Below are 26,715 nucleotides of genomic sequence, written 5' to 3'. Positions count from 1 at the left end.
ATCAGGCTTTGGTCCCCTTCCTTGTCATCTCTTTGGTTTCTCTCTGATTTTATTTTGGCCCATATATTAAATCACTGTAAATGTAGGTGAGTTTCTTTATTTATGAAGTATCCAACTCTACTTTTATTACTTTTTTAATATCGAAAAGATTGCAGCCCAAAGCAGTATCTTGTAGGTTATATTTCACAAGCAAAAAATGATCATAAATTATTTAATTCCAAATGAAACACTGTGCTGATGAGATTGGAGAGAATATATTGATTTCAAGTAGTTTTTATGTGTTGTTACATGTAAGAAAATCTTTGGACTTGTTTTTTTCAAATTATTGAGTAAGTAGTTATTCACTGAGTATGAACTACCAGTACAAATCATTTCTGAGGAATAATTATTCATCTGTTAATATAGTGATGGCAAACAAAGTTTTCGTATTTTAGTTTTCTGGGAGCATTGTGGAACCGTGGAGCTGCAATACTGGCGATTATCGGCTGATGTTTGTGGGCTGGCTTTGGTGTTTCAGTCTCTTTATTACAAAAGAACAAGGAATCAGATCAGGGAGTAGGATGAAAAAGGGGAGTGGGATCATCTCATCTGACCAGCCATGTGAAAATTAGTCACTATCCAGTCAAAAAGACTAAAGCAAGGAAGAACTGGGTTCTTTGTAAGGATGACTCTCCTATTTATTTTCCTGACTTTATAGTAAATTCATATAGCAAAATTCAGGCTTGTGGAAGAGGAATTTATTTTAGTGAATCTTTAAGGGTTTTACTCTGTCACATCCAACTACTCAGAAGTACCAAGATGTGTCTGACAAGGACCATTTGTATGCAACACAGAGAACAAGGACCACTGGCTATAAAATTCATGAACAATTTGCTTAGACTAGATTCTTAACTTTTAGGGAATAAGGAAAGAAGATGAATGCCAAAGGAGGAGCCTTTGGCTCTTTTCATTAGGAGCCAAAATTCCTATTCACCTTTTCATTGTTCTGGCTGTGGAACAATGTTTTTATTCCTTTTCACAACACACTGCATTTTTCTCAGTGGCTTTACTAGTTACTTTGCTGAATTAGGAGTCAAAGGGGCTTCTCAGTTCTCTCTGTTCCAGGCTTGCTCTCCAGAAATAATGGAACATGCTCAGTTCTTCACCTCTGAGTTGCAGTCTAATTAGAAAAGTAGGTGATTGAGATATCTTAATACTCTAGGCAGCCATATCTTGGCTGCAATATATTATACAAACCTGATTCTAAAATACTTTTCTAGAAGTTAGCTATTCATTTCAGTGTGTTAAAAAAAACCAAACAACAAAAAAAAACAAAACAGGAAAGAATTAAAGAAGTGAAGGGTGGAGCTTATTTTAAGGAAATGTCACAAAAATAGCAAATGCAAAAATATTTCTAAGTTTATAAGGTAGATTTTTTTAGATGTACCTGTAGGATGCCTAAATTATCAGAGTATTCATTTCAGTGGTCAGTGAGCTTGATAGTTTTTGTGAGTAGGAGTCCAGCAGAAAAAAAAAAAGAATATTCAGTAATTCATAAGAGAGTCATCCTTCCCAAATTTCCATAAGGACAGTAAGGATAAGAAAAAAAGTAAGGATGAGAAAAGAAAGGAGAAAAAATGTTTAGAGGCCCTCACTGTACAAGTCTCATGCAGAACATCTGTACAGGAGTGCTGTGGGGTTGATGTGATGGGTACGAGCTAAAGAGCTTTCCTTGTGTTGGTGGAGGTGAGAGGAACCACCAGATCCCCATTCTTCTGTGTTGGGCTAGATCCAAAAATATTTAAGTCTCATGGAACAGAAAAATGGTTTTGTTTTGGTTTTGGTTTATTTTATTTTATTTTATTTATTTTATTTTATTTTTCATTTAGAAGGGAGTATTAAATTAAATCCTGAAAGACTTTGGAAGTTTTGCCATTACCGTGTTATAGTAGTAAGCATGTTGATATGAAAGCCGTCAAACCTAGCAGTTGTTTTTCCGTATAGCCTGAAATACAAAAAAGCTTCTCTTTGTATCTCCTACAGCACAGTGTCTCTAGAGCTAACTGCAATAAGATTATTATGTTGTTTACGGATGGTGGTGAAGAAAGAGCACAAGAAATTTTCCATAAATATAACGAAGACAAAAAAGTAAGTGATATATGAAAGATTTTACTACATAAAATACAACAGCACAAAGAGGAACATTTAAATATGGAAGTGAAAACGTTTTTGGTATGTGTATATAGTACTTTTAAAAAACATATTAGTATTGAACCTTAGGGCACTTAAAGCTTTCTCTATCTATAACATTTCTTAAAAAAACACCATAAAATATATTTACTATTTTACACCTTGTGACTCATTGGTGTCAAGCAGTACAGAGGTATACCATAAGCCATAAAGAATTAAACTTTTTATTGACATTTTTCTTGTATTAGCATAATCCTTGCATTATCAAGTGGAAACACAGCTAGTTAAATGGTATGAGATATATCTGTATTTCGTCACTGTGAATATTTTCTGTATGTTTTTGTTGTTCATCAGACAAAGGCAAAACCAGATCTCAAGGTTAGAATCTGAATCTGAATAGATTTGGGCTGGAACAAACCCCAGTGTTTTTTTTCCCAGTGAGGCTAATTATACGTTTGAATTTCTTAGCCAGGAGTGGGATGGCTTTCTATTGATGAAATTTGAACTGTGGTTCAACCAGAATTATGGGTTTGACATGAGAATCATGGGATAAATTGTATTGTTCAGATTAGATTGGATTATTAGCTGTGCTGGTTTGGGGTTTAAATTTTGATTCTAATCTAACTTCTGGTCTGGCTTTTGGATACTTATAGATGTAAAAACGCATGAAAGTGTGTGTGTGTGTGTGTGTGTGTGAGAAATAAAGCAGATTTGTAAATTGTCTTCTACTACATTTCAGTGCAAATCACTATATTTAGAAGATTAATCACTTTCTAAACAAAAGCTAAATATGAGCTGGATTCACACTGCAACTAAGAATTTACTTTTTCTAGTGCTTGCGCATGTGCCTATACCTGTTTTTTTGTGTTTTGTTTTGTTTTCAAAAAAAGCAGCTAGAAGTTAGATCACAATTCACCAATACACTTTAGCAGTTGCCATGGATGCTTTTGTATAAAGCAGTGGAAGTATTTTGTTGGAAATCCTCATATATTTGAATTAATCCCTTCAAAAGGAAAACTAGAAATGCATGACACAATTTCCATCTCGAACAGTGATTCCCTCAGTGACCTTGTATAATCATTTTGTGTCTGCTTTATGATAGTGTTTCACACAGAATGATATGGTGGGGTTTAGTTAATATTTGTGTCTGAGCTGAAAGTACTTTTTAAACTGACAATTAGGAGGAAGAACTGAAATCATAGCAACTCATCGTGTGACACACGGCTGTATTCTGAAAATATATGCAGAGATTCCTCTTCAAATTTGGACTTGGTAGCTTTTATTGTGTTACAACAAAAGCCGTCAGCTAAAGGAAATATGTGCATAAGGCAGAAGATGTATGATTCATTTCTTATTGTTTCCCATATAATTTGCCACGTTAGGAGGAAAGTATAGTGAAATATCCAGTCCAAACAACAAAACAGATTTGCAGTGCTGAGATTTGTGGTCTTATTCACATCATGCCTGACAATCAATTATTCTGTGAAGTATAACAAATGAAATGTAGGATTTACTAATTTAAAATGGTTATTTTACTTCATCCTTTAATACTTTAATTTTGCAATTCCAGTGGTTGGGTTGATTTTATATATGCTATTATATATAATACAATACACTCTCACTTTCTTGTTCCCTCTAATGAATGAGGGTTTGGGGGTTTTATTGTATATAACAAATGTATAATCATGATAATGGTCACTGTATGGATTTCTGATTATTTAAGTATATTTTCTTGTATAATTAAATGCAGCACAGATGCAATGCAAGGCAAATTTCCTATACTTGATTAAGTTCTATGTATCTACATGTTCAAATCTTAGTAAGCACTTACATTTTGTTACTTATCTAATAAAGTACTGTGTTGCTAGATGCCACCCATTACTGGTTTTCTCCAAGGTGACATTGGAAATATAAGAAATACTAAGAAAGTTTTTGCAGGTATAATTTGAAGAACCATTTGCTTTCTCCTTGTAGTTTTCAATCAGTAAAAAACCTTGTGATGTTGAAGGGAAATTTATGGTTGAAAAAATTCTGATGAGATTGAACCAGTAAATTCATTTTTAGGAATCATAATGAAACACCCCTGACAATCTTTCATAACATTCTAGTATTTTTAAAAACAAGACTAATACAAAATATGCTTGTGGTCATGCTCTCCTTAGTAAGACTACACTTGATTCCAGAACAATGACATGTGGGCTCTCTTGTTACCTCTCTGGGTAATTTAATGTTAATCTTAATCCAGTGGAGCATAATAACATAATTGACAGACACATTCTAACATGAAAAATACACATATACTTTTAATTTTGTGAAGGCATAGTCACAAACATAGTGTTACCTTGTTAGATTGCATAGTAGGCTGCTTTCATATAGTAAATGATGAGATATTTAAAGATATGTGCATCTAGATTCTGTTGTCTTTATTGCAGTTAATTTATAATTTATTTCACAAATAGCCCATTGAATGTAAGACCAATCTTATAATTATCATTTGTAGAGAGACTATTCAATATGAGTAAGGTGTTAAAAACTTTTCTGTTTTACCATAGTAGCAGTTCATAGTGTAAATATGTATCAGCTGATGTCTTGCCTGCTCTGCATTTGTTTGAACACTTTTCCTTGTGTTTTCTGTACAGTATATAAAAGATGAATCTTTATTGTCTTATATAACTGTCAGTCACTTCCCATCTTAGGTACACTGTGTTGTAAACTTACTTTTTTTTCTCCCGTATGAACAAAAGACTATTCATTCAAATCTATTAATCCTTGTTTTCATCTTCCTGATGTAAAATTGCTTCAGCTCTGAAAGTATTTTTTTCTTCATGTCAGTTACTTTGTAATTCCTTGGCATGAAAGAAGCTTCAATAACTTCTGGCCCATCAGGTGACATGACTTAGTACACTTGTTTGCAGTGCCCTTAGGGCAACCTTCAAGTTAAGAACTGAAAGAATACAATAAACAATTGGAAACTACTAAAAGAGCAGCCTAGAATCTAGAGGCTGGAAAATTGTACTGTTAAATTAGGGGGTTTAATCTCTTTGAAACAGCATACAGATATATTTAAAATAATTTTCTGTCTTTACAAATCGTTTACAGTATGAATATGAGGTTTATTATAAAACTTATGTAACACAGTTTTGAGGAGGAACATTCCTATTTTTCATCCGCTTGAAGTGGAAAAATCACAATTGTGTTTCACCTTTGCATGCCTTCTTCCCTTTATAAAGCCAGATTTTATTGTCACAGATTGCAACTACATGCTGTGCCTGATATTTAAAAACTGGCGTGTTTACCTTTACAGTGACATTTGGGGCACTCACATTAAATGTGTGAAATACCACACACGTGCTAAATTTCAGGAATGAGGGTGGTAAATTTTCATTTTATTTGCACTCATACTACAGATGGCTTCACTGAAGATAGCAATATAAATTTAATTGAAAAGTAGGCCCAGTAGGCATTCTTCATCCTGAGAATTTTGAATTCACGTTGAAAATAGAAAACTAACTTCAGCTTTTTGGGGCAAATTGTGCACCCTAAAATCTGTGTTTTGAAGGATTGCTCAACTTACATGAGTGGGGAAAGACCTTAAACATACCTCATGCATTTTCAGTTGTTTGAAGTTTCCTAACATGATGGAGGTTTGTGGGGGTCAGGTGGCTTGATCTGACCCACACAGGTAGGGTTGATCTGATCCCTCAGGTAGGAGGAGAACCATAAGTTGGGTCTCATGTCTCATTCCCACAGAATCATCTGTCGTGATTAATACAACATCATTTTGTGTAGATTTTTCTGACAATATCATTTGAGAGGAAATGGTATGCAGAGAAATTTTCCAACAACTCAGTTCCATTAAAGATCCCTGTATGTGGTGGCCACAGAACTGCTACAGTGATAGAGGTCCTATGGGAGAAGGCTCCAGCTTGCTGTAAATCCAGTGGGACGCTTACGACTGGCAGTGACTTCTTCCAAATGGGACACATTCAGCGTGTCAATAGAATGATAAAATGAAATATCTATGAGAAAGCACTTGCAGAACTTTCCTCTAAAACAAAAATACCTCCTACTGTCATTACCAAAGGAGGGAACCATTTTCTTCATTGGTCTGAGTCCATTATTGCACAACTGCAAGTCAGTAAAACTAAAAAGAAAACTGTTAATCTAGGCAATGATGTATGAATCATTCTAAACAAGCCTGAAAGTGTTAGTCCTGAGTGCAAATGACCATTGAAAAAGCCCATGACATTTCCACTTGGGGTTGCCGTGGGATTCTCATCAGGTGTCAGATGGAATGAATGTAATCTAGAGTTACTTATAGAGCCAAAAATAGAAACAGCATCTTTCTCAACACTAATATCAGCTTCAAATAGAGCTTAACAGCTCTCAAAGTGTACCCCAACAGTTCTTGCATTTCTGAGTGGGTGATAGGCTTGTGACACAGGATATAACATAAAGTAATTAAGTTAAGGGTTGAACTGAGCAAAATTCTGGTTTATATCTGAATGGCATGTGGCATAGTTTGATAGATAAAACTTAAGCCATTTTTTTAAGCTTTCTGGATTGTAGATTGTTCTCTGGCCTTCTCTACATTAGCCTTCTGTGATCTTTAGACAACCAGATGCTGAGGTATTTCTCATTCCTCCTGATAGTTCCCCTGTGCTGTGAATTTTCTTGGAGTAGTGATGCAGGAAATCCCATGTAGAAGAAATCTCCAGCTAGCTGGTTAAACTGGCTCCCTGGCTCCTTCCCTAATCACTTCTGTCTTAAGAGTGTGTCATCTTCCAGCTGTTAAATTTAATTTATCGTATGTACTGTGACATGCACAACTGGTAAAGCTAAAATATTCTGGGTGAAACTTGGGTCAGTACTTACAAATTCCACAATCAATTCCTTTTTCTTTCAAAGTAAAAGTGGAACCCATGTTATAAGAGTGCTCACTGAAGAAATACCTTACTCTTAAGGCAAATTATCTATGGTTTGCCTCTTTCTTAGCTCCACTTATTAATGAAGGGCTTGCAACATATCCACTGTCCCAGCTTCTGGGTTCCTAACATAGATTAATGCCACTACATTAATTAATTTAAACACTCCATATCAGCAGTCTTCCTCCTGTGACACTCATTATCCAAATATGTTTCAGTAATAGTCAAGATGCACAATACTAAGTTATGTAAGGTCATAAGTGTGTAAATCCATGCAATAACATACTTTTTGTCCATTTTTTTTTCTCCAGTGTGATATTAGGCACATGTTTTTCCCCATAAACCTAAATTTTGAACCACAGTTACCTGATGGTGTCTGAAGCCCTATTCCCCCACTAGGGATCAGAGTACAGTGATTTTTAGGATACTCTTTTTCAAAAATGTCTATATATAGTCCTTCCAGCAATCATCTCCTAAGCTGACGTACTGCTACTGTGTGTCCATGCCCTGGCAGTGCTGTTGGATTACAGCAGACTGCCACAGCCTTTCTCACACTGTCTTTCACCGACCTTTACCTTTAGATTATAAAACATCACCTCTAAGGTTTTTCTTAAAGGCTTCAATAAAGAATTCATATCCATTGTATTTCTTCTCCCTTTTCTACCTACTTTTCCATTCAGCCGTCACATGCCTTGTGCTGTTCTATATATGTACATGAGTTTACTGGGCAAGATTGCTGCAGACTTAGGAGGTGCAGCAGAAAGTGCAGCGGGGCAGAGGAGGGTTTATTTTAGGAAAAAGATCTGCATGCAGAAAAGCCTTTTCATGCATGTGTACACACACACATGTACGTGTTGATACTGAGTTTCTCTTTAGGCTGCGTTTTCATTATGAGCATGAATCTGTCTAGGTTGCCCCGTGGCATGTTTATCTGCTGTTCTACTGTGCAAGATAAAAATCCATGTGGTGGTGTTGAGAACTGCAGGAGGCTAATGAAAGTTTTAATATAGCTTTGTTGAAAAGTAACCTTATCGGTCATGTTAGAATCATGCGTATCTGTTACATAAAACCCAAGTAGAAGCTTGTTTCCTTCAGATTTGGCATGGAGGGGGCTATTTGATACTTCTATTTTTGTTGATCTTCAGTTCCAAACCACTACATTAATAGTGATTGATTCAAGGTATCACATAGAGGTTGATGCTGCAGATGGCATAAAATGATTAATCAAGGCAAAAAGGATAGGATATCACTTAATGTAGAAAGCACATTATGTTTGTTTTGGGATGAAAGCAAGAGAGTCAGACTTCATTTTAGTTATTTATACAAACAAAATGCTACATATGGCATAACTGGTTGAGGTTAGACGTCAGAAAATTCATCCTGTCTCAGTCTCACAATGTATTAACTGTGCATTCATTCTTAAGAATTTGGGATTTCAGTGAAATGCCATGTGAGTTGGTTGTATTCTTCTGTAACTCAAAAATTGGAGGACTGGGACTTTCTGAAATGAGCAGTTCAGTGCCTAGGCCATGCCTGATGATGTTTATGTAACCTCTTCTTTAACGTATCCTATTCCATAGCTTCCGTAGGTATTTACATTCTTCTGTTTCAATACCTACCTGTTTAGAAAGCTTTCCCTAAATTTCCTTAAGGCAAAATAAGCTTAGAGGGTTTTTCTTTTCATTTTACATTCATTACAGAGAACAATTAATTCTTGTCATAATTTTCTCTTACATTTTAGGAAACCATTTTTATGTTGCCACCCTCAAGCAACTTTTTAATTTTTGTCTTTTCAACTAAACAAACTAATTTCTTTCGAATTCTCCTAAGTTGTATCTTAAATTCTTTTCATTCTTTATAATTACCCCTATTGTGTATAATGGCATGTTATCTCAACCTTTCTTAAAATACACTCTTGAACAGTTAGAGAAACTGAAGGGGTATCAAGAGAACAGAGTATTTTCTATGACTTTTTTTTCATGCAGCACTTAGCTAAATACGTCATAGAATATAACTTGCCTTTTTGGAACTGCATTATGTTATTGAACCATATTTGGTTTTTGCTTCGCTCTGAATCTTTTTTTCCCTAACTGCTGCTTTTTATAGGTAATCTTCATTTTCAGCTTCTGTGTTTGATTTTCTAAGTATTTTTAATCTTACATTGCATTAGGCAGTTTCTTCTTGTATGTTTAATGTACTCGTCTTCATGAATTACCAGTTTTCTTGTAATACTTTATTCTTTAGATTATCTTCCCACAATACTCAGCTAGCTCGTTCTCTGAGTTTGTTGAAGCCTGCCTCTTTATCCTTGTTTTACTGCTGTCACACCTTCCTTTCCTCGAAATATAAATGACTTCTTGATCTTTCACTCAAAAGATCTTCCTTCTTCTTGATTTTCAGTTAATTCCTCCTTAAAATTCAGAAATAAATCTAACTGTTCTTGGCATCTTCTAGAATAAGAAATTTTCCTAACCCACTACAAGATATTCAGGAATCATGTCTCACATCATATTCTTTTATCTTCATGAACCTATATACTTAAAGTTATAAATTTTTCTATGCTTCTGGTGTTTATTGAAGGAAGTGCCATAAGTAAATAAGAACTGACTGTAATGAGTGCAGCTATAGAGAGACAATATATAAGTTGTTATGCTATAATTGCCACATAAGAGAGATTCACAAATCCTATTCGTTTAAAAACATAAGAGTAGAGAAAATGTAAAAGTTAAGAATTGGTTTCTGCAGATAGGGAAGCAAAACTGGACACCGGGGCGGGGTATGATTATGAAAACTAAGAGATGCTTTTCTATAAAATTACCTTTTATATAGTCATGATTCTCACATTTGTGAATTCACTGAGTCTAGAGTTTTCCAGAAGTTAGCTTTACAACACTGGTATAAAAGCTCAGCTTTCTGGGAAGAAACTGCAGAATTTGTCCACTTAATAGAATAAGTAATATAACTAAGCTAGCACAACTGAATATATTTTTAAAAAGAACTAACTATTATTAAGAGACTCTAAAACTTGATAGAAATCTTAGTTTCTAAATGCTGCTTACGCCAGCCGGTAGACAGCTGTTGAGTGTTAGCTGAGCATTAGTCCAGTAGTAGATGGAATTGTTTCAGATGGGATGGGACATCTTTGAATGAAAAGATTTGCCGATGCACTGGTGGAAAAAGCAGACAGAAATATGTAGGAGGCTTTATATTGGGGCTCAAAGGGGGAAGTTACAGAATGGGAATCTCTGTAGTAGGCAAGAGAATAAGGGAACAGCTGAAACCAACAGATGGTAGCACAAGATGTATGCATGCAGCAGCCTAAACAGATGACAGGTTAAGAAGGAAATTAAAATTTCAAGAAACAACGTTACAGTCCATTCAGATAACAAGAAATATGTGTTTATATATTCAAGAAGCATAACAGAGGAAAGGGATATGAAATGGGAAATGAGAAAGCATACATGTAGGTGTACTGTAGACTTCACTTAAGCAAGCAGAAACCCTGTGCAACTTAAATGTAAAGTATTAGAGATTACTGCAGATGCTGTAAGGAAGGGTTGCCTTTTAGGAGAGAACATCAGTACCTGAGATGGAGGAGCACTGTTTGGGAAATCTGATTAAGAGTAAGAATTATTGTATGTAATTAACAAGGCCTTTTTGTATAGTATTTTGCAAAAAAATATTTCAGTTCTGACGAAAAGCAAGAAAAAAGTCATCTTTCAAGTAAGGGATGAGTATTCTGCTGAGAAACAAACAGAAAATACCCCAGTGTCTACTTAGAAAGTGACTTGGGTTCAAAATCCTGATTAGACTCAAAGGCTAAAACCTGCTCTGTCATATCTCCAGGAAATCACAGTCACATTCTTTAATCTTTTGCACTATACATGATAGAATTTAATATACAGAATTGAATGTGCTATACAGAATAGATTGTCTTTAATAGAAAAGTGAGAAACTGACTTTGCAATCTTGTACTTGGGTAGTTATGGAAAATGGTGTTTGAGTATGAACTTTTAATTATTTGGACTTGAGGTTTTCACAAACATTTTTATAGGTCTTATTCCTAAAAAATAGAGAAAAAAAATCCCCAAATTTAAAAAAAAAAATGTCTGTTGTATTTCACAACAGAATCAGCCCCCGTATGCAGTCTTTGATTTCTTAGTCTATTATGGGTCTCCATTCCTCTGTTTCTATATTAAGCTACTATTTGAACTTCGTAATTTTAGTTGAAGTCATGTTCATGTTAGCCTGATATCAAATTCAAAATGATGCATTCAGTGTTTACTGAGGCTTAGATGGGAATTCTGTGCTTCCTAATCTCATTATTAGTCACGTGCAAAAGAAGACTTTTAATCCATACTGACCAAAGAACCTGGAATGCAAGCTGCAAATGTATTTTTTAATAATTCTGACTTTATTTAAATGGATCTTTTTAACAAGAAGGATTTTGGTTTCTTTACAAATGATTTTATGAAGCCACCTTTTTGCAGGCAATTAATTGTATAATGCAGACTGGCCATATTGTATTCTTGATCCTACATGTAGACAGGAAAAACAATAACCTCAATGCTTTCTTTTGCAGATTTAGTCTGTAGATGCTATTTATTTGAAAACAAAACCAAAGACAAACCCAAAACCCTGTAAGGCAATATTTTGTCTATAATAGATTTCTCTGTAAGAAGCATACTTATAAATAAGGCTGAAAACCTTTTTTTTTTTTTTCCAACAAAAAGACAGAATCTGTGAGAGATGAGTAAAATTCATTTATCTCACATCATAGGCTGAAAAATGGCTTATACCTTGTCACCTAAAGTGTGATTTAACTAGAATACATTGTCTCTGCTCTTGTCTTTCAGCCATTGTGAAGGCAAAATTTACATCTAAATTTACTAACACCCTGTTACAAACTGTTAAACACACCAGGGCTATATACAACCCCCAAGGTTGTTTTACCTGTAGATTGCATGTAGGATCAGTTCTGGGTTTTTTTTCTGAAAATTTAATTTATTTAGCTGATTACAAAAGAAATGAAAACATGTATCATTCGGTATAGGAGTGAACTGTGTCATGATTAATTTTGTTATTATTAAACCATCCATAGGAGAGGTGGTATCTATAAATCTGTACATATGCAATGTTTCTCATAGACAATCCTGAGATTTCAGGTGCAGTTTGGCAAGAAGGACAATGAGCGAGCATGCACAGTGATTGCATTAATTGCTAACTGTGAAGGACGTTCTCTATTACATGATTGTGCATAAGACTAAGTCTTTCAGCCATGCTAGGACATTTGCCAGCTGCTGACAGCAGGCATCGTCAGTGCCTGTTTGTGTCAGTAATGGAACGTCTTACCTGCAAGCAGAGGCAAGGTCAGGTTGCCCTGAGCACAGTCCTATATGGCAGTGCTGAGTTTCCATTGTTATCCAGTAGTTATTAATTTCACCCTCCCTGCCCCCCCAAAAAGGAAAGAGAACAAAACTTGAAGCATTTTCATCCCTAAATCTTCCTCTTCTAAGGTGATCTGAAGAGACTGTTCTGTTCCCAGGTCAATCCCCAAGAAACAGCATGTGAACATGGACAAAAGTCCCTTTACCTGTTTAGTTGGCATACACTTTTTCAAGCTCACCAACTCATTTTCATTTAGAACTTTCATGTTCCTGTGAAGATCAGGCCATTGTAAAATTAGACTTGAACTTTGTATAACTGATAATTCCAGAGAGGAAGATTTCCTGTAAATGGGTTCTGCTGGAAATGAGAATTTCCGATGACCCTTCCCTTTCCCCTGTCCTTTCCCCCTTCTAACACAACTGTTTGGCGTTTGCAACCATTTAGTTTCAATCACTGTTTTCCATGCTGTACAAAAACTGGAGTAATGGGAGTAAAAAATTGAGGGAGTAACTATACAAAGGGGATAGTTAATATACTATTTTCAAACAAAGACTATTTGCATGAAAAAAAAAAAGTCAGAGTACATGGTTAAAATTAGTGTTTGAAATATTGGATGGAATATTAAATATTATTTTAAATCCTTACCTGATATTTGTAATATTTCTTCCCTAGGGCTTATGAGACCAACAAAAAAAAAAAAAAGAAGGCTTGGTGTCACAATAAGAACAGTAAATATCTCTCTAATTAATCTGGTCCTTTCCAGCTGTTCAGCTGTCTCCAAATGTTGTTTTGAACTAGCAAAGAAATGCCTAAAATGCTTTTAATCCAGAGTACAGAGGGAATTGCTTTGTCAACTCCTTTGGTTCCCGATAGGGCCACCAAATTTAGAAGGAGCTCTCAGAAAAAAATTACTTTTTCTTCAGGTAATGCTAAATGCTGAGCGTCAGGGGAAGTAGCTTAGGGAAAGGAGGAATTTAATTGTTTTTCGTGTCACTGAAAATTATTAACATAACCAAGGAAGGATCAACTGAGTAAATATAACCAGAGTAGTCGAAGTAAAACATTCAACACCTGAATTGTCAAAAAGGTAACTGTAACTTCTTCGTCTGAAGACTGGGAGACAGGATGAGTGGCTAGAAAACCACCTGATCCAAACTGAGTGCTTTATGCTTGTTTCCAGGGTGGTGCGGGGTGGTCTGGTGAGGACAGTGCTTCTGGCGTAGATGGCAGGAGAAGCAACCAGTCTGTAGGCATCCTTTGAGCCAGAGCTACAGCCACAAATCTGCATCACAGAAGACTCCTTGAGTACCATTTTAGGATTTTCTAGATAAAATCCATCTCTGCCTTTCAGCAGGATGAGCTAAGCATACAGCAACTGCATCACACTGTGTTGGAGACATCATATTAATCTAAATGTCTTAATATTATATTACCATTTATATTAGTAAATTACATGGGGCCGAGACATGGGCTTGGACACTGTCCTGCAATCAGTTGCAGGTTTTAACTGTTAGTTAAACCTGGGAGGTTTTCAGCCTCTGCCAACTGGCGCACTCCCAGACAGCGTGCTGGGACCACTCCTGGGGCAGCAAGGAAGGGGAAAGAGGGAAGGAGCAAGCTTAACTTCTATGCATGTGTGTGGGCTCTGCTGCCACAGTTGCTCTTAAGGCTGGAGAGTGGACCAAGGCCAAATTTTTGGTAGGGTTGACACAGCCAAACTCATTCTCAAACTTAAATGCAAGCACATCATGTTGAAGTCTTTTTGAAAGCACAGCTTTTCTCTTTCTTACCGCTGTTCTTGAGACTAATGTTGCAAAAAGCTAATAAAACAGAGCTGATTTATGCCTACACCTAGAAAATGTTGAGATTAAAAACTTCACCTTATTTGTGGAGGCAGTGTAGTACAGAGGACATAGCCTCCTTGTCGTCATGTAATAGTCCTGCAGTAAGTTATTGTGAGCACACAGATTGAATAATTCTGCTTGTACTTCTGTGAAACTTCTGGCTCATCAAAGATTAAGTCTAAACTAGGTAAAGCCTTAAAGGATCACATAATCAGTGGTCCATCTATCTAATTATAATCAATTTAGCAGAGGTAGATTAGTAGGTATCAGCAGTATTTATACCTTCACACATTTAGCCGTATGGCAGAAGAGGAAGGGGCACCACATGCTAGCCCTTCAGTAAGGAATGAGTTGCTTTAATTCCACAAGGTGGCACTAAGAAGATGTAGAACAGTGTAGCTAAATTAGGGTTTTTTTTTAGTTCTGTGAGAGTGTTAATTCTGAAATTTTTCATTATGTTAACCATAACGGTGTTTTCAACCTCTGCACTAGAAAATATCCCCATTTTCATGCAGATATGTTTTATTTGTGAGGAAACAAAGCAAGCTGGATGAAACCACTTGTTTCATTTTGGAAACACTTTACAATTCTCAAAACATATTTCAGGGATTCATGGCATTCACTTTAAAGACTTCTTCAGTGAACATGCACCTTTCATTTTATGCATATGTTATGAAGACTCCAGGTATAATCCTCAGTTGTTAGTTCCTTTTGTAGAGTAATTGCATATAACTACACCACACATCACTGTTGTTGGATCTATTTTCCCAATATATTAAGACTGTTAAATGGTTTTGGTCCCATGTTATCAGTATAGAATCATATCCAAAGCAAGTGAGATTTTCCAATAATCTCCTAATATGTAACAAACTTAATTTTTCTTTTTATTTTAAGATAGAAGAAGGCTTAGCATTAGGTTGTAATGTGAGCTAATTTTTAGAGTGTCATTATTTCTTTTCTTTGTTAGACTATAATTACACAGACTATAATTAGACTATGAATTAATTAGTTAGCATTGCAGCTTGAAGTTTGAGTTGTATTTATGTACTACTTGAATTGTAGTGCATGAAAGATATTAATGATAGAGAAGGCTGCAAATATACGTGTAAAGTCTGGGAGAAATTCACTGTGGATAAATGTCTAGAAAAGTAGTTCCAAGGACCTACTCTATTACTCTTTAAGCACATGCCTCAATTAAAGCATTTTTCCATTGATGTCAAGGGGATTACTTGGATAGTTAAATGCTTTGCTGAATCAGAGCATAGAGGGTCAATTGTGGAAACACTCAAGTAGGTGTTTTATCAAATGCATTCATACTTTCTTCATGTCTATAAATTCAGAGATGTCCAGCCTGCAATTATCTTTGCATCTAAATATTTGAGAGCTAAATTCTTACTGCTTCCCATGTGGGTTTTCTCCCCAGTTTCCCCATGTCCACACATATTTTCGGAGAGTACCCACAGCAAGAGGCAGATCCTAAGGTAGTCATAAATACCAAAAATACAACTTGACACATTTCTGTTGGTGTATCATGCTATTCTTGGTCTTTCCTGATTTGACATAAAATTGTGAATTCTGCATTTTGAGTTCTAGACTTCACAACCTTAGCACCTGACTAGGTTTCGTAACCTGCTGCTTAGGTCATCTCTGTGTTTTTCCCAACTGCTATTAAGGGCAAAATGTGTAGGCAGTCTGAGAGACGCATACAAAAGCCGAAATCTCCAACTTCTGAACTTTCTTGGTATTCAGAGCAGTGGAAGTTATGAATTTGCTCAACCTGAGAAACATGAACTCAGCCCTCTTTTGTATGAGCATTGAACTCTCATTTAAAATATTAGAGGCACTGCTGTCATGGTCATTTTGAAAACGGTGAGCCTTGCTCCGTCTGTCACGAGAAAACCGGCTTTACTCATATGAGTGAATCAGACAGCTCTATCCGTACTAATGAACAATCCAAGGCCAGGGTGCAGGCTGGAGAAAAGTCCACAATTATCCATACCGTTTAATCGTTAACAGACCCAACAGTATGGTTCTTGGCCTGTGGCAATCAACTCTTTTGAACAATGTCTGTGTTCAGTTCAGGGGGTAGCATGAGCCACGGCCTGTTCCCAAAAGATTTTATAACGAGATCACCCAGTGCGAGGGGCGGGGGTGTGCATGACAACAGGGAGGGAGGATGGCAACATAATTTAGATGTAGAGATGCGAGCCATGCTGTGCCACTTGCCCTCATGGCCTGAGAAAGAAAAAGGGTTATGTCCCATTTTATTTACTGCATGAAGATAGCCTAAGGGATCCTAAAACTTCCCTCTAGCACATCATTGTGAGTCTTACCCCTGCTGTTAAACACAGAACTTTTATTTCTCTTCTCTCTGTGCTTCCTAGGAGAAAAAAAGCTGCTTTACCTTTATAGATATAACCCAAATGGTTCAGAACTGCATCCCTGGGACTCCTGAATCTAGCAGTTCAGCATGATAGCTTATAGACCAGAATTTATGTGAAACTTTGTATTTGGTGCTTCCTATTGGCTAATCCTAATTTGTGTATAGGGTTTTCAGACCATCCTCTGAAGTTCTGTTCTCAGTTCAAATTGGTCATAAATGTCTTCTGGTCTCAGTTAGTTCATAGCAGTATCCAAAATCATCTTCAGATTTCTACCCACAGGTGTAAAGGCAGTAAGGACAAAAATGCAGTCACAGTTTTAACTGTGGCAGCTTGAAAACCACATAACATTTCCCTGACCTATGGCAGAAAAGTACCAAAATGATAAGTGGTTTAAAGGCTATACTTAAAAGGGATTTAGAAGATGGAGTGCATGATGGAATATAGAAAAGCAGTTTCACAATTTTATTCAGAAAAATGTTATATTGTCCTCTTATTTCAGAAGTGTACCTATTAAATATAAACCACAAACAATTTTTCGTCATATCTGAAAATCTATAAGCACATTAGTGGGAAAAATAATCTCCTGAATCATGCTGGAATTACTGAATTAGTTATTCCTCTTTATCACAGCTTCTCTTGGTCTGTAGTAAAAGAGATTATCTGTGAATCTTTACCTGCAGTTGTAAAGGCCAGATTAAAATATTCTGAAATCATACTGTCATCATGAAAACTGAAGTTGCATGATTTGATGAGATCAGTTTTTGACTCAGTTTGTTTATCTAGTGGTAGAGAAAGGTGCACTCTTGCTATTTTTACATGATGGACATAAAATGATGGGATTCATCTTGCCTACATTTAGTTGCGTAAATTAATCGTGTAGCTCTCTTGATATCTGATAAAGAGACATATCTATCTACAAAGGTCAGTTAATCTCCTCCTGAACAGAGAAATGAAGAGATGCACATAAATGCTTATTGAGAGCTCTCATTGCAGCAGTGCAGAATTCAAGACAAATAATTTATCTGTCACAAAATATGCATGTTCATCCACTCTGAACTGCTTGCAGAGTGGTTGCAGTTTCTCAGACTCTCGTAGGCCTACATATATTGCCTACACATACATGCAGTGGTCTAAATAGCAAGTGGTTTTTTGTGGTTAGTTACCACTTTGAATTAACTTCACTCAAGCTGTTAATTTTCTGTAATACTCATAACATGATACATCCAAAGGAAGAGTCTCATTTAATCTTTCTTTTATTCCAATAGCAAAGTGAAGAAATAAGGTAGGTAAAAAGCAACTGAGATCTATAGGGAAAGCAGCCTTTTCATGGGTAGCTCTTAATTTATGTCTTCATCACAATTCTCTTGAGTGCTGCAGTCCCCTAATATCTGTAGCAGTCAGAATCCTTCTATTTGTGTTGGGTTTTATGAGCTTTTTGTGATAGAGGGAAATACAAAATAAAAAGCAAATTAATTATATAATTAGGCAATTGTATTTTCTTCAGTACAGTACTTCCTCTATTTTCTGCAGTTTTCTTTTTTGTCTACCACTTCCTCTGATTAGGAGTTGGATATTTGCTTGCTTTCCTTTGATGTCCTTCATAGGATCCTAGGATAAGTCAGGATGCAAGGGACCTGCAGAGGTTTCTAGTCCAATGTCAGCAATAAGATCAAGTCAGGTTGCTCAGGGCTTTATCTAGTCTGATCTTTACAACCTCAAAGGAGGCAGACTTTACAACCTCTCTGGGCAGCCTGTGCCATTCACGGTCTGACTGTCCTTACATTAATTCTAAACTTGTTTTGTTTGTTAATAAGTGTATTGCTCTACTATACACTGTAAATGAATAATACCAAGAATAAAAGATTTTGTGTTTTCTCCTCAAGATTAGTTTCAGAGTGAGAAAAATACAGAGAATTAGCTACCCATTACCAGCACATGATATATTGCTGACAGAACTAACACAGCTCTGGACTTGAACCCTTGGTAGTAGAAATTAGGATTTTTATATTTCAGAACAGTTTCTAGACTGTATCTGACTGGGCTGGCAGAGCACGTTGGTGCCTGTCTCTCGTTCTCCATTCTAAGGGTACGAGTTTTCTAGAAGTACTTTACTTTGAATAGTCCTGTTGAAAATCAGAAAGTGTGACAGCTCCTATTTGTTTTCCTGATTGTTCCATTGGTTTTTATTGATTTGAAAGTTGTTTCTTTATGAAGGGAATAAATGGATCTCCCCTGTATGGAAGCAAGGTGGCACTTCCCCTGGGAAATGCTTTGGGGGACAGAAGTGTCCATCTGCTGGTGTGGACTGTGGAGAGCAAGAGTCATAGCAAAAGGACCTGGGAACCTGTAGGTTATGCAGAACCTAAGAGGCTGCAGAGAAGCGTGGAGAAAAAATAACCAGGCCTTGGTGGTGATTGAAAACAACTTCTTGGGATCAAAGAGTACTTGGCAGTTTGCTTCAACTCAGAAATCCACTTAGTTGGTTGAAACCAAACTTAAAAGGAAGGACAGGCAAAGGGAGAGGTGCTCATATCCATTGTGTCTGATCTAGTTGCTCCAAGTGTTCTCAGTCATAAATTCCCTCTTAAAAGTAATTCAATCTGACTTTTTCAGTTTGAAAGCCTTTCCTCTTCTTTGGAGATATGTCTATAAGGAAAAGGTATAGACAGACGCATCTCAGTCCTTTGGCTGACTCTGGGTTCTGTCACAGAAAATGTTAGCACAGAACATGTTTTTTTGCTAAAATTGGCTTGTTTAATTTGACTTGCTGACTCATTTTTCCAGCTGGTCTGTCATTCTACTCAATTCCAGATGAGGCAATAGGAAAAAGAAAACTCTTTTGAATGTTCCACCCTCTTGCCAAACCAAGTAACAATTAAAAACTCTAATTTTCATTGCAGTTTTTTATCTCTGTTAATTATCCAAGGAACAGTAAATCAGATATATTGTCCTCTGCTTGTTGTCAATAATTTAAATTCTAAATTCTTTATAGATTAGTTGCAGATTTAGCATGCTGCTCTTTTCCCTAAATTACATACCATTTCGCAACTTGAATCCAATGCAGTGTTTCATTTTTATATTTGAGATCAAATGCTAGACAGTCCAGTCTAATTGACTCATGTGTTTCATACACACACAAGTAAACCCACATGACTTTGTCTTAACTTAATTACTTAGTTTTAATCCAAAAGAGACATCAGGTCACTCAACTATCTAATTAGTGGCCTTCAGTGGGGTTTTTCTTATTGCACTGCAATTTTTGAGAAGAATGTATTCTGAATCAAGTGTTTAGTGGACACTAAACTGGGAGCAGTGGTGAGTCCAAAAAAAAAAAAAGTAGTAGGCAGGGACCTTGTGAGCTGAGAGATACCAATAGAAAATAACATTGTGATATTCAGCTTGGACAAAACACATGGTAATTAAATAGAAACAGAAAGATCCATTAGAAGAGTTATAGCTGACATTTTGTAAAAGAGGTCAAGAGCAAACGGGGGATGGCAAATGTAACTTGAATTTACAATGGGATACAGTATTAAAAAAATAAATGAGATGTAGACATATCAGGTGAAGTCATGTTGACACTATCAATACTGATATTTTCAAGGTAATAGAAGTTATTTTTCATCTGTCTCTATCCATGTAAACTATGAGAACAAAATTTTACCATCACACATGTACAGTCATTCCCATACCTGTCTGAGTAACTAAAAGTGTAATTGGCTTGACTCATTACTGGGAAATGACCCTGTATGGGATAGTCTTATTAGTTTTATTGAAAAACTTCAAATTTTGTCTGTATTAAAAAAAAAAAGCAAACCAAGCATCTGTGTCAGCATTCAGTGCAGCAGAGTAGTTGCTTTAATTCTGATTTTAACTGCAGAAACAAAGGGCTTATATGGATAAAGCAAATCAAAACATATTGTTAATTAAAAATGACATCTAGCACAAAGGTTTGTTCACCCTGCTTGCATATAGAGGTCAACACTAATAAAGTTTCACCATCCTCTAGCTGCTGATTGATGATTTGGAGCTATTCCTACAGCTCTTGATTAATACATAAGCTGTGATTATGTCACATGATATTTGTTGGTTATTTGACAAATGAAGGTTTAGGTAGTAATCGCACATGCTAAATAATGTGATGAAAATTTGGATAAATAATCATTTAAAGACTTAATGATCAGTAATTTACAAGGAGTCTCTGCAATTTTATATTATCAATATTGTTTAAAGAAAACATTACCTTATTACTCAGTTATAGCCTGTATGCAAATTAATTGTATTATGTTTTAATTTTAAATATATTCATTAAAGTTCCATAGAAAGGAATTCATATTCTGATTTCACATGTTGTGATCTGTGATTTGTAAAGTGAAGTGGTAAAGTTAAAGGTCCATAAAGAAAGAGATGTCTGAAAGGAAAGGCAGTCTGGTCCTTGGACATTCCTTCAGAGGGACATGATAACAGTGAACAGCTATTAAAACTGTTGGGAAAATATTTTTCCCACCTTTTACAGAAATGCTCAGCTTTGGAGTGAAATATTCAGCCGGAAGCTGAAACATAATATTTGTAATTTTTCTATGATGTGTCTTGTAGGGGGTTTAATTTGTATACAGCAATACCAGATTTTGGGTTTAATTTTTCTCATTCAATTCAGACAATTTGCATGGAAAATAATTTCAGCTGAAAAGCCTGTTTTCAGTCCAAATCTTGGATAGAATTTGGTGAATTCTTCTGAAGCCATAACTCCCTTAGTTGCTGAGATAGATTGAGTTGCATTTGGTAAACAGAATGGAATTATGCTTAGAAAACACATAGCTTTAATGAATATCAAGAGCTTAAAGTGAAATATCAGAAGCTTAACCCTTCTATGGAGCTCCATTGGACTAATTTAGTGGTGTGACATGAAAAAGACTGACAGTCTGAGCAAAACAAGAATTTCTTTCCTGTAGTATCTAAAAAATTTATTTTCCCCTCCTCCCCAAATTATTTTATATCCTAAAACATACTGTTTTACATTGCTTTGAATTCTACTGCCATGCATATGTTCATTTTAATTCATTGGTGAGCATCTAATATTGATAGGAGATTTTGTCAACTAATTTAACAAAACCTGAAGAGTTATAATTACCACCCGGGGGGGGGGTGGGGGGGGAATTTAAATGGTTCGTGGGTGGTAACCAGTGTACCAGCTTTAATGTATAAAAGATGTATGAAAGAACATTCTTCTTGAGTTCTACTTTATGGACCAAATACTAGGAATACATAAAATATAATAAACAGTGTATCTATTATGGTGATAAAAAATGGAAAATTCACATTTTTGTTTTCTGTTCAAATGTATGAAAAATCCAGGTGTCATTAACTTGAGAGTCACAGCTAATTAATGACATATAGTTAAGTTATATGCATTGGTTTTTTAACTTGCATAGGTACGTGTGTTCACATTTTCTGTTGGTCAACATAATTATGACAAAGGACCCATACAGTGGATGGCCTGCGAAAATAAAGGTACTGTGTTTTTCTTTGAGACTATTCTTTGCCAGAGCTCTGGATAGGTGATGTCTTTATTATTGTCTAAAAATTACAGATTTTTTTCAGCCTGATTTTTAGCTTTATTGTATTTTTTAATAAAAGTTCCAAAAAGTTATTTGATTAAATAATGTGTATATAAATATATATAAGTAAAGAATAAGCTTCCATATTCATTTCTGATTATTTAACACTTTATATTATAAGAAAAATATCATGGTATTTTTTATAATAATAAGATATCATGGTTCAATTTTGAGAATTCTCATTGTAATAGCCATCTATGAAAAGATGGAACTGATGACAGATAAGAAATTTAGCAAAGCTGTTTTATATTAAGGGGTCTGGACAAAGGGATTTTTTGTTTGGTTAGGGGCTGGTTCGATTTCTTTCTGTTTTTCTCCAAAACTTACAAGGGACCAGATGAATTGCATTATTTTTCCCTTTTTTGATGAAAATATCTACATTATTCTTGCTGTGATTTCTTAGCTTCTAAGAGCATCTTACATTTTTTATTTTTATCCTGATTTCTTTATGTAGAAAAAAAAAAAGTTGAAAAGTTGAAAGTAAGGAAGTAAAATGCTTTCTCCTAAAATTTCTACATTAAAAATGTGGTCAGAAACATTTAAAATGAGTATAAGAAAGAGGTGTCTCAAATATCTTACAGTATAATTATGGAACAAGAGATAAGAGATAAATACAGATCAATAGAAAATAGATAAATTTATTTTACAAATCAGTGAGAAGCAAGAGGTGAGAGGTGGGACAGATTTCAAAGGGTCTTGAAAATTAAGCCTGCTAGGGAAGGAGGATAAGATACGATTCTCAGGCATAAGAATAACATAAAGCAAAGATAAGAGAAAGATACAGATACAGAAAAAAATGATATAGAAGAAACCATAGCCTGTATGAATAGCATACATATCATAACCTCATGAATCCCTCAGTATGCTGGCAAGTTATGCAGAAGACACTACAACTTCATGAAGACCAGATTGTATTGTTAGATAATTACAGAAAATCAATGTTTGTTTTTTTGAACAGGGATTTTTTAACTAACGTCTTTGTATCTCAAAATACTGTGTGCATGTGAACCCCATGTTTCAAAACAAATGAGGACCAGCTGGCTTAAAGCATAACTACCTATGTCATTTGATTATCAAGGCAAAATTATCATTATCTTCTGTCCAAAACGGATGTGATTATTTTTTTGCATATCCAAAGAAGCAATTTTTTATTTAATTTTTCCTTAATTAGAAGTTTTAATTTATTATCCTGTCATGCATTGCTTATGGCAAAGTAAATGACTAACGTCAGTACTTTTACGTCTCCAGTCCTCAACCCCTTCCTTCCAATCTGACTGACAACTTGCATGGTCGTAACTTGGATCTCAGTGCCTGTCTTTTCAGTCTTATTAGTCTTGCCTATGGGCAAGATTTTTAATTCAAACAAATAGGTGATAAAATCAGTGATTATGAATAAAGACATTTCTGATGTCTAGTTAGAAGAAATACCAGTTTGTTTTCTTCATCCTTTCCACAGAGTGCCTTATATATTGTTCTGCTATGAACTTCACTATTGTGGCAGGCTGTAGCTATACTTGCATTCCTGTATGCATTCAGCATATAATTACATTGCTGTCACAGTGTATTAAAATAACCATTAAATATACTTGCACATCAGAGTAACTGGGAATCCAGGAGTACAAATTCAGTACATTATCTCAGCTTTAAAAACAGACAAAAGAAACACATTATATGCTCTCACTGTTCAAGAGTAAGTAACTAGCTTGGCCTGTATGGCATGGTGACCAATCATAGGTGGCCACGCATTGTAATGGCATCTACCAAAAAAGTATTCCATTCATACGTGGTATTTTCTATAAAAATTAAATTGGAAATTGCAAGCTAAGTGAAATTCCTCAAGATGAAGAGACTAGCAATATATTACAGTAAGGTGGTATTAATTCTGTTCCAAATTTTAGGTTATTACTATGAAATTCCGTCCATTGGAGCCATAAGAATTAACACCCAGGTAAGTGTGTTGGCCAAATGCAGATACAGTTGTAACACAAAGAACTGGAGTAATTTCTGTTCTTAGATATGTTGCATTTCATGTCTGTTTGAATCAATGAAATTTTAAGTTATGCTACATTAAAAACAGAGGAAAAATTAAAGCTTTCTTCTACATATGAGATATTATTCTGTTAAAGTATTCTAATTTATTTATTCATTTTTAATAGTTTCAGTGAGGCAGTTCACAGTGGGATCCCTGTTTCCCTGGCCAGCTGGCCCACAGCAGCTCGCATGCACACCAGGCGCGCTAGCATCCCCTAAAGCAGGTTGGCCATGTGTACACAACATAGCATTTGAAGTGATCTGCATTCTGCAGACCTCTGCACAAGGACTAGGTTTGGGGCTCAGTTTTCCTCCTGGCCTTACAAGGTCCCTCTTTGATCCTGAGTTACGGAAACGATTTTTTTATAAAGTTCTACAAACCCGGTAATTTTTTATAAAATGCCTGGACATTCGTAGTCTGCCTCCTGCCATCTTACAGCATGATCCTAAGGGTTTGTATTACTGTGGGTCTGTGTGAAGGTGTAGCCCTGCTAGAGTATCGCAACTCAGCTGGGCAGAAACAGTGACCTGGTACGATCCTGCTTATAGGAGAGGTTCCTGGATTCATCCAGCCAGTCTGGGAGAGACACAGCTTTTTTCCTTCAAAAATAACGCAGGACAATTTTAGCAGACATGAGTGTAGTTAATTAAGGGCACAGGACCCTGGAATTATATGATGTGATCCAAACTGACAGTGTAGATGAACAGATATTATTTTCAGTTGTCTGAAAGCCCATGTATTCACATGTCCAGAAAAGCAGAGAAATATCATAGCAGTTCTTTGTCCTTCCAAGGCCAGGCATGACATTTTTTGGCAGAAAATAAGAGTCCTTTTTTTGGCTTGAATAACAGTCCTTTGATTCTGTTAAACTCTTCCAGATAGTGTCTGGCAAGAAATATCCCTAATATGATCAGACAAATAGAAAAGGTTGAAGACTGAAGCAAGTTTGATGGCATCCACTCCCAAACGAGACCAGAAGTCTGACATCTCATAAGATCACCAGCTTTAGCTGTACTCCCGAACTGAAGGCAGGAAGGGACTATGAGATTTTACAACTCTGAATTTTTTGTTTCAATAGAAGTTATGCAAGTTGTTGCTGTAGGAGCTTAACATACCCAGCTGTACCACCATTCACCCTCCATCGCCCACTCTCTCTTCTGGGTTGAAGGTTCTGTGATCTGCTTGTAATTTCATTATGTCATTAGCAATTAATTTTGGAACAAAAATAGTTGTAATTCTCACTTTGGGGAAAGAGAGCAGTGGTTATGGATGTGTAAGGTCCATGTGACTGAGACTGAAATACAGAAATTGCCTTGGCAGTAGATACTGCAAGCTGAAGTCTGAGTTGTTGGGTAGTAGAATTTTAAAGAAGTAACTAAATACTACTCTTATATTAGTGGTGAATTCTGACTACTTTTTTTTCCTGATATTTTAATTGTTTTTATTTCATTATTGTTTATTTTTTATGCTGTTTCTGGACTTTGATCTAATAACTGCCTTCTGATGAGTTTGTTACACTTTTTGGCAGGAATATCTGGATGTTTTGGGAAGACCAATGGTTTTAGCTGGAGAAAAAGCCAAACAAGTCCAATGGACAAATGTCTATCTGGATGCTCTGGTATGATCTGTATTTATCACTAATAAAGTAAGAATTTCAGCAAATCAGTAACTATGGGGTCCATTTTCCACAGTCCTGAGGACACAATTTCCTACAGTTCCAAACGTAATATTCTTGCATTTCCAGCATCTATACACTTCAACAGAGCAGTTTCCTGAACAGCTATTTCCAACGTGCTGGACATTACTTGCACCTAGTATCCTCCTAAGTGTCCTGAACTTTATCAGAGAAAAGCAATTTATCCTACACACAGATCTTTAAGTGTAGGTCATTGTTGTCCTCAAATTAACAAAAGAAGAAAGAAGCAAATAGTTTTCCAGTATTGTACCTGTGCTGCAGTAGAGGTCATCTGTTATGTTACTGGTGAGGAGGTCTTACTTTTTTCTTTTTTTTTTTTTTTTCACCCCAAAAGTATTGCAGGCAAAATGAAACCAGTCAATGTTACTGGGTATTTGTACAGATTTTGAACTTGGATCTTTAAACTATCATGGTGGTTGTAATTGCTTGCTTGCTAAGGTAATGATTTCTTTAGTTGGACAGTGTATATAATGGGGAAATAAACAAAAAGATATATGAAATGCTTTCCTTACTGCTGAATTTATCACTTTGGTCTTGTAAAACAAACATATTCAGGAAACTACGAAATGCAAAGTATTATTAGCAGGAATCCAATCTGCTGCTCTAGATAACCTTCTTCTGAGTAACTCTAACTAGGCAAAAATTACTCTAAAATGGTC

General features: G+C 35.7%; 1 protein-coding gene across 3 annotated transcripts in view; it reads left to right on the top strand.

Annotated features, from left to right (window-relative positions):
* CACNA2D1 (calcium channel, voltage-dependent, alpha 2/delta subunit 1) overlaps nt 1-26,715 on the top strand; it is a 421,901-nt gene that overhangs the window by 338,587 nt on the left and 56,599 nt on the right. For all 3 annotated transcript variants that reach the window (XM_010580942.1, XM_010580943.1, XM_010580941.1), the window contains exons 12-15: nt 2,023-2,127; nt 22,143-22,221; nt 24,227-24,276; nt 25,889-25,978. In XM_010580942.1, coding sequence (XP_010579244.1) covers nt 2,023-2,127; nt 22,143-22,221; nt 24,227-24,276; nt 25,889-25,978 — 324 coding nt within the window. The remainder of the gene's footprint in view (nt 1-2,022; nt 2,128-22,142; nt 22,222-24,226; nt 24,277-25,888; nt 25,979-26,715) is intronic.

The sequence above is a fragment of the Haliaeetus leucocephalus genome, unplaced genomic scaffold, assembly GCF_000737465.1.
Source record: "Haliaeetus leucocephalus isolate CR32 unplaced genomic scaffold, Haliaeetus_leucocephalus-4.0 Scaffold751, whole genome shotgun sequence".
Taxonomy (NCBI): domain Eukaryota; kingdom Metazoa; phylum Chordata; class Aves; order Accipitriformes; family Accipitridae; genus Haliaeetus; species Haliaeetus leucocephalus.
The sequence above is the reverse complement of the archived record's forward strand: the minus strand, read 5'-3'. Positions and strand labels throughout refer to the sequence as shown.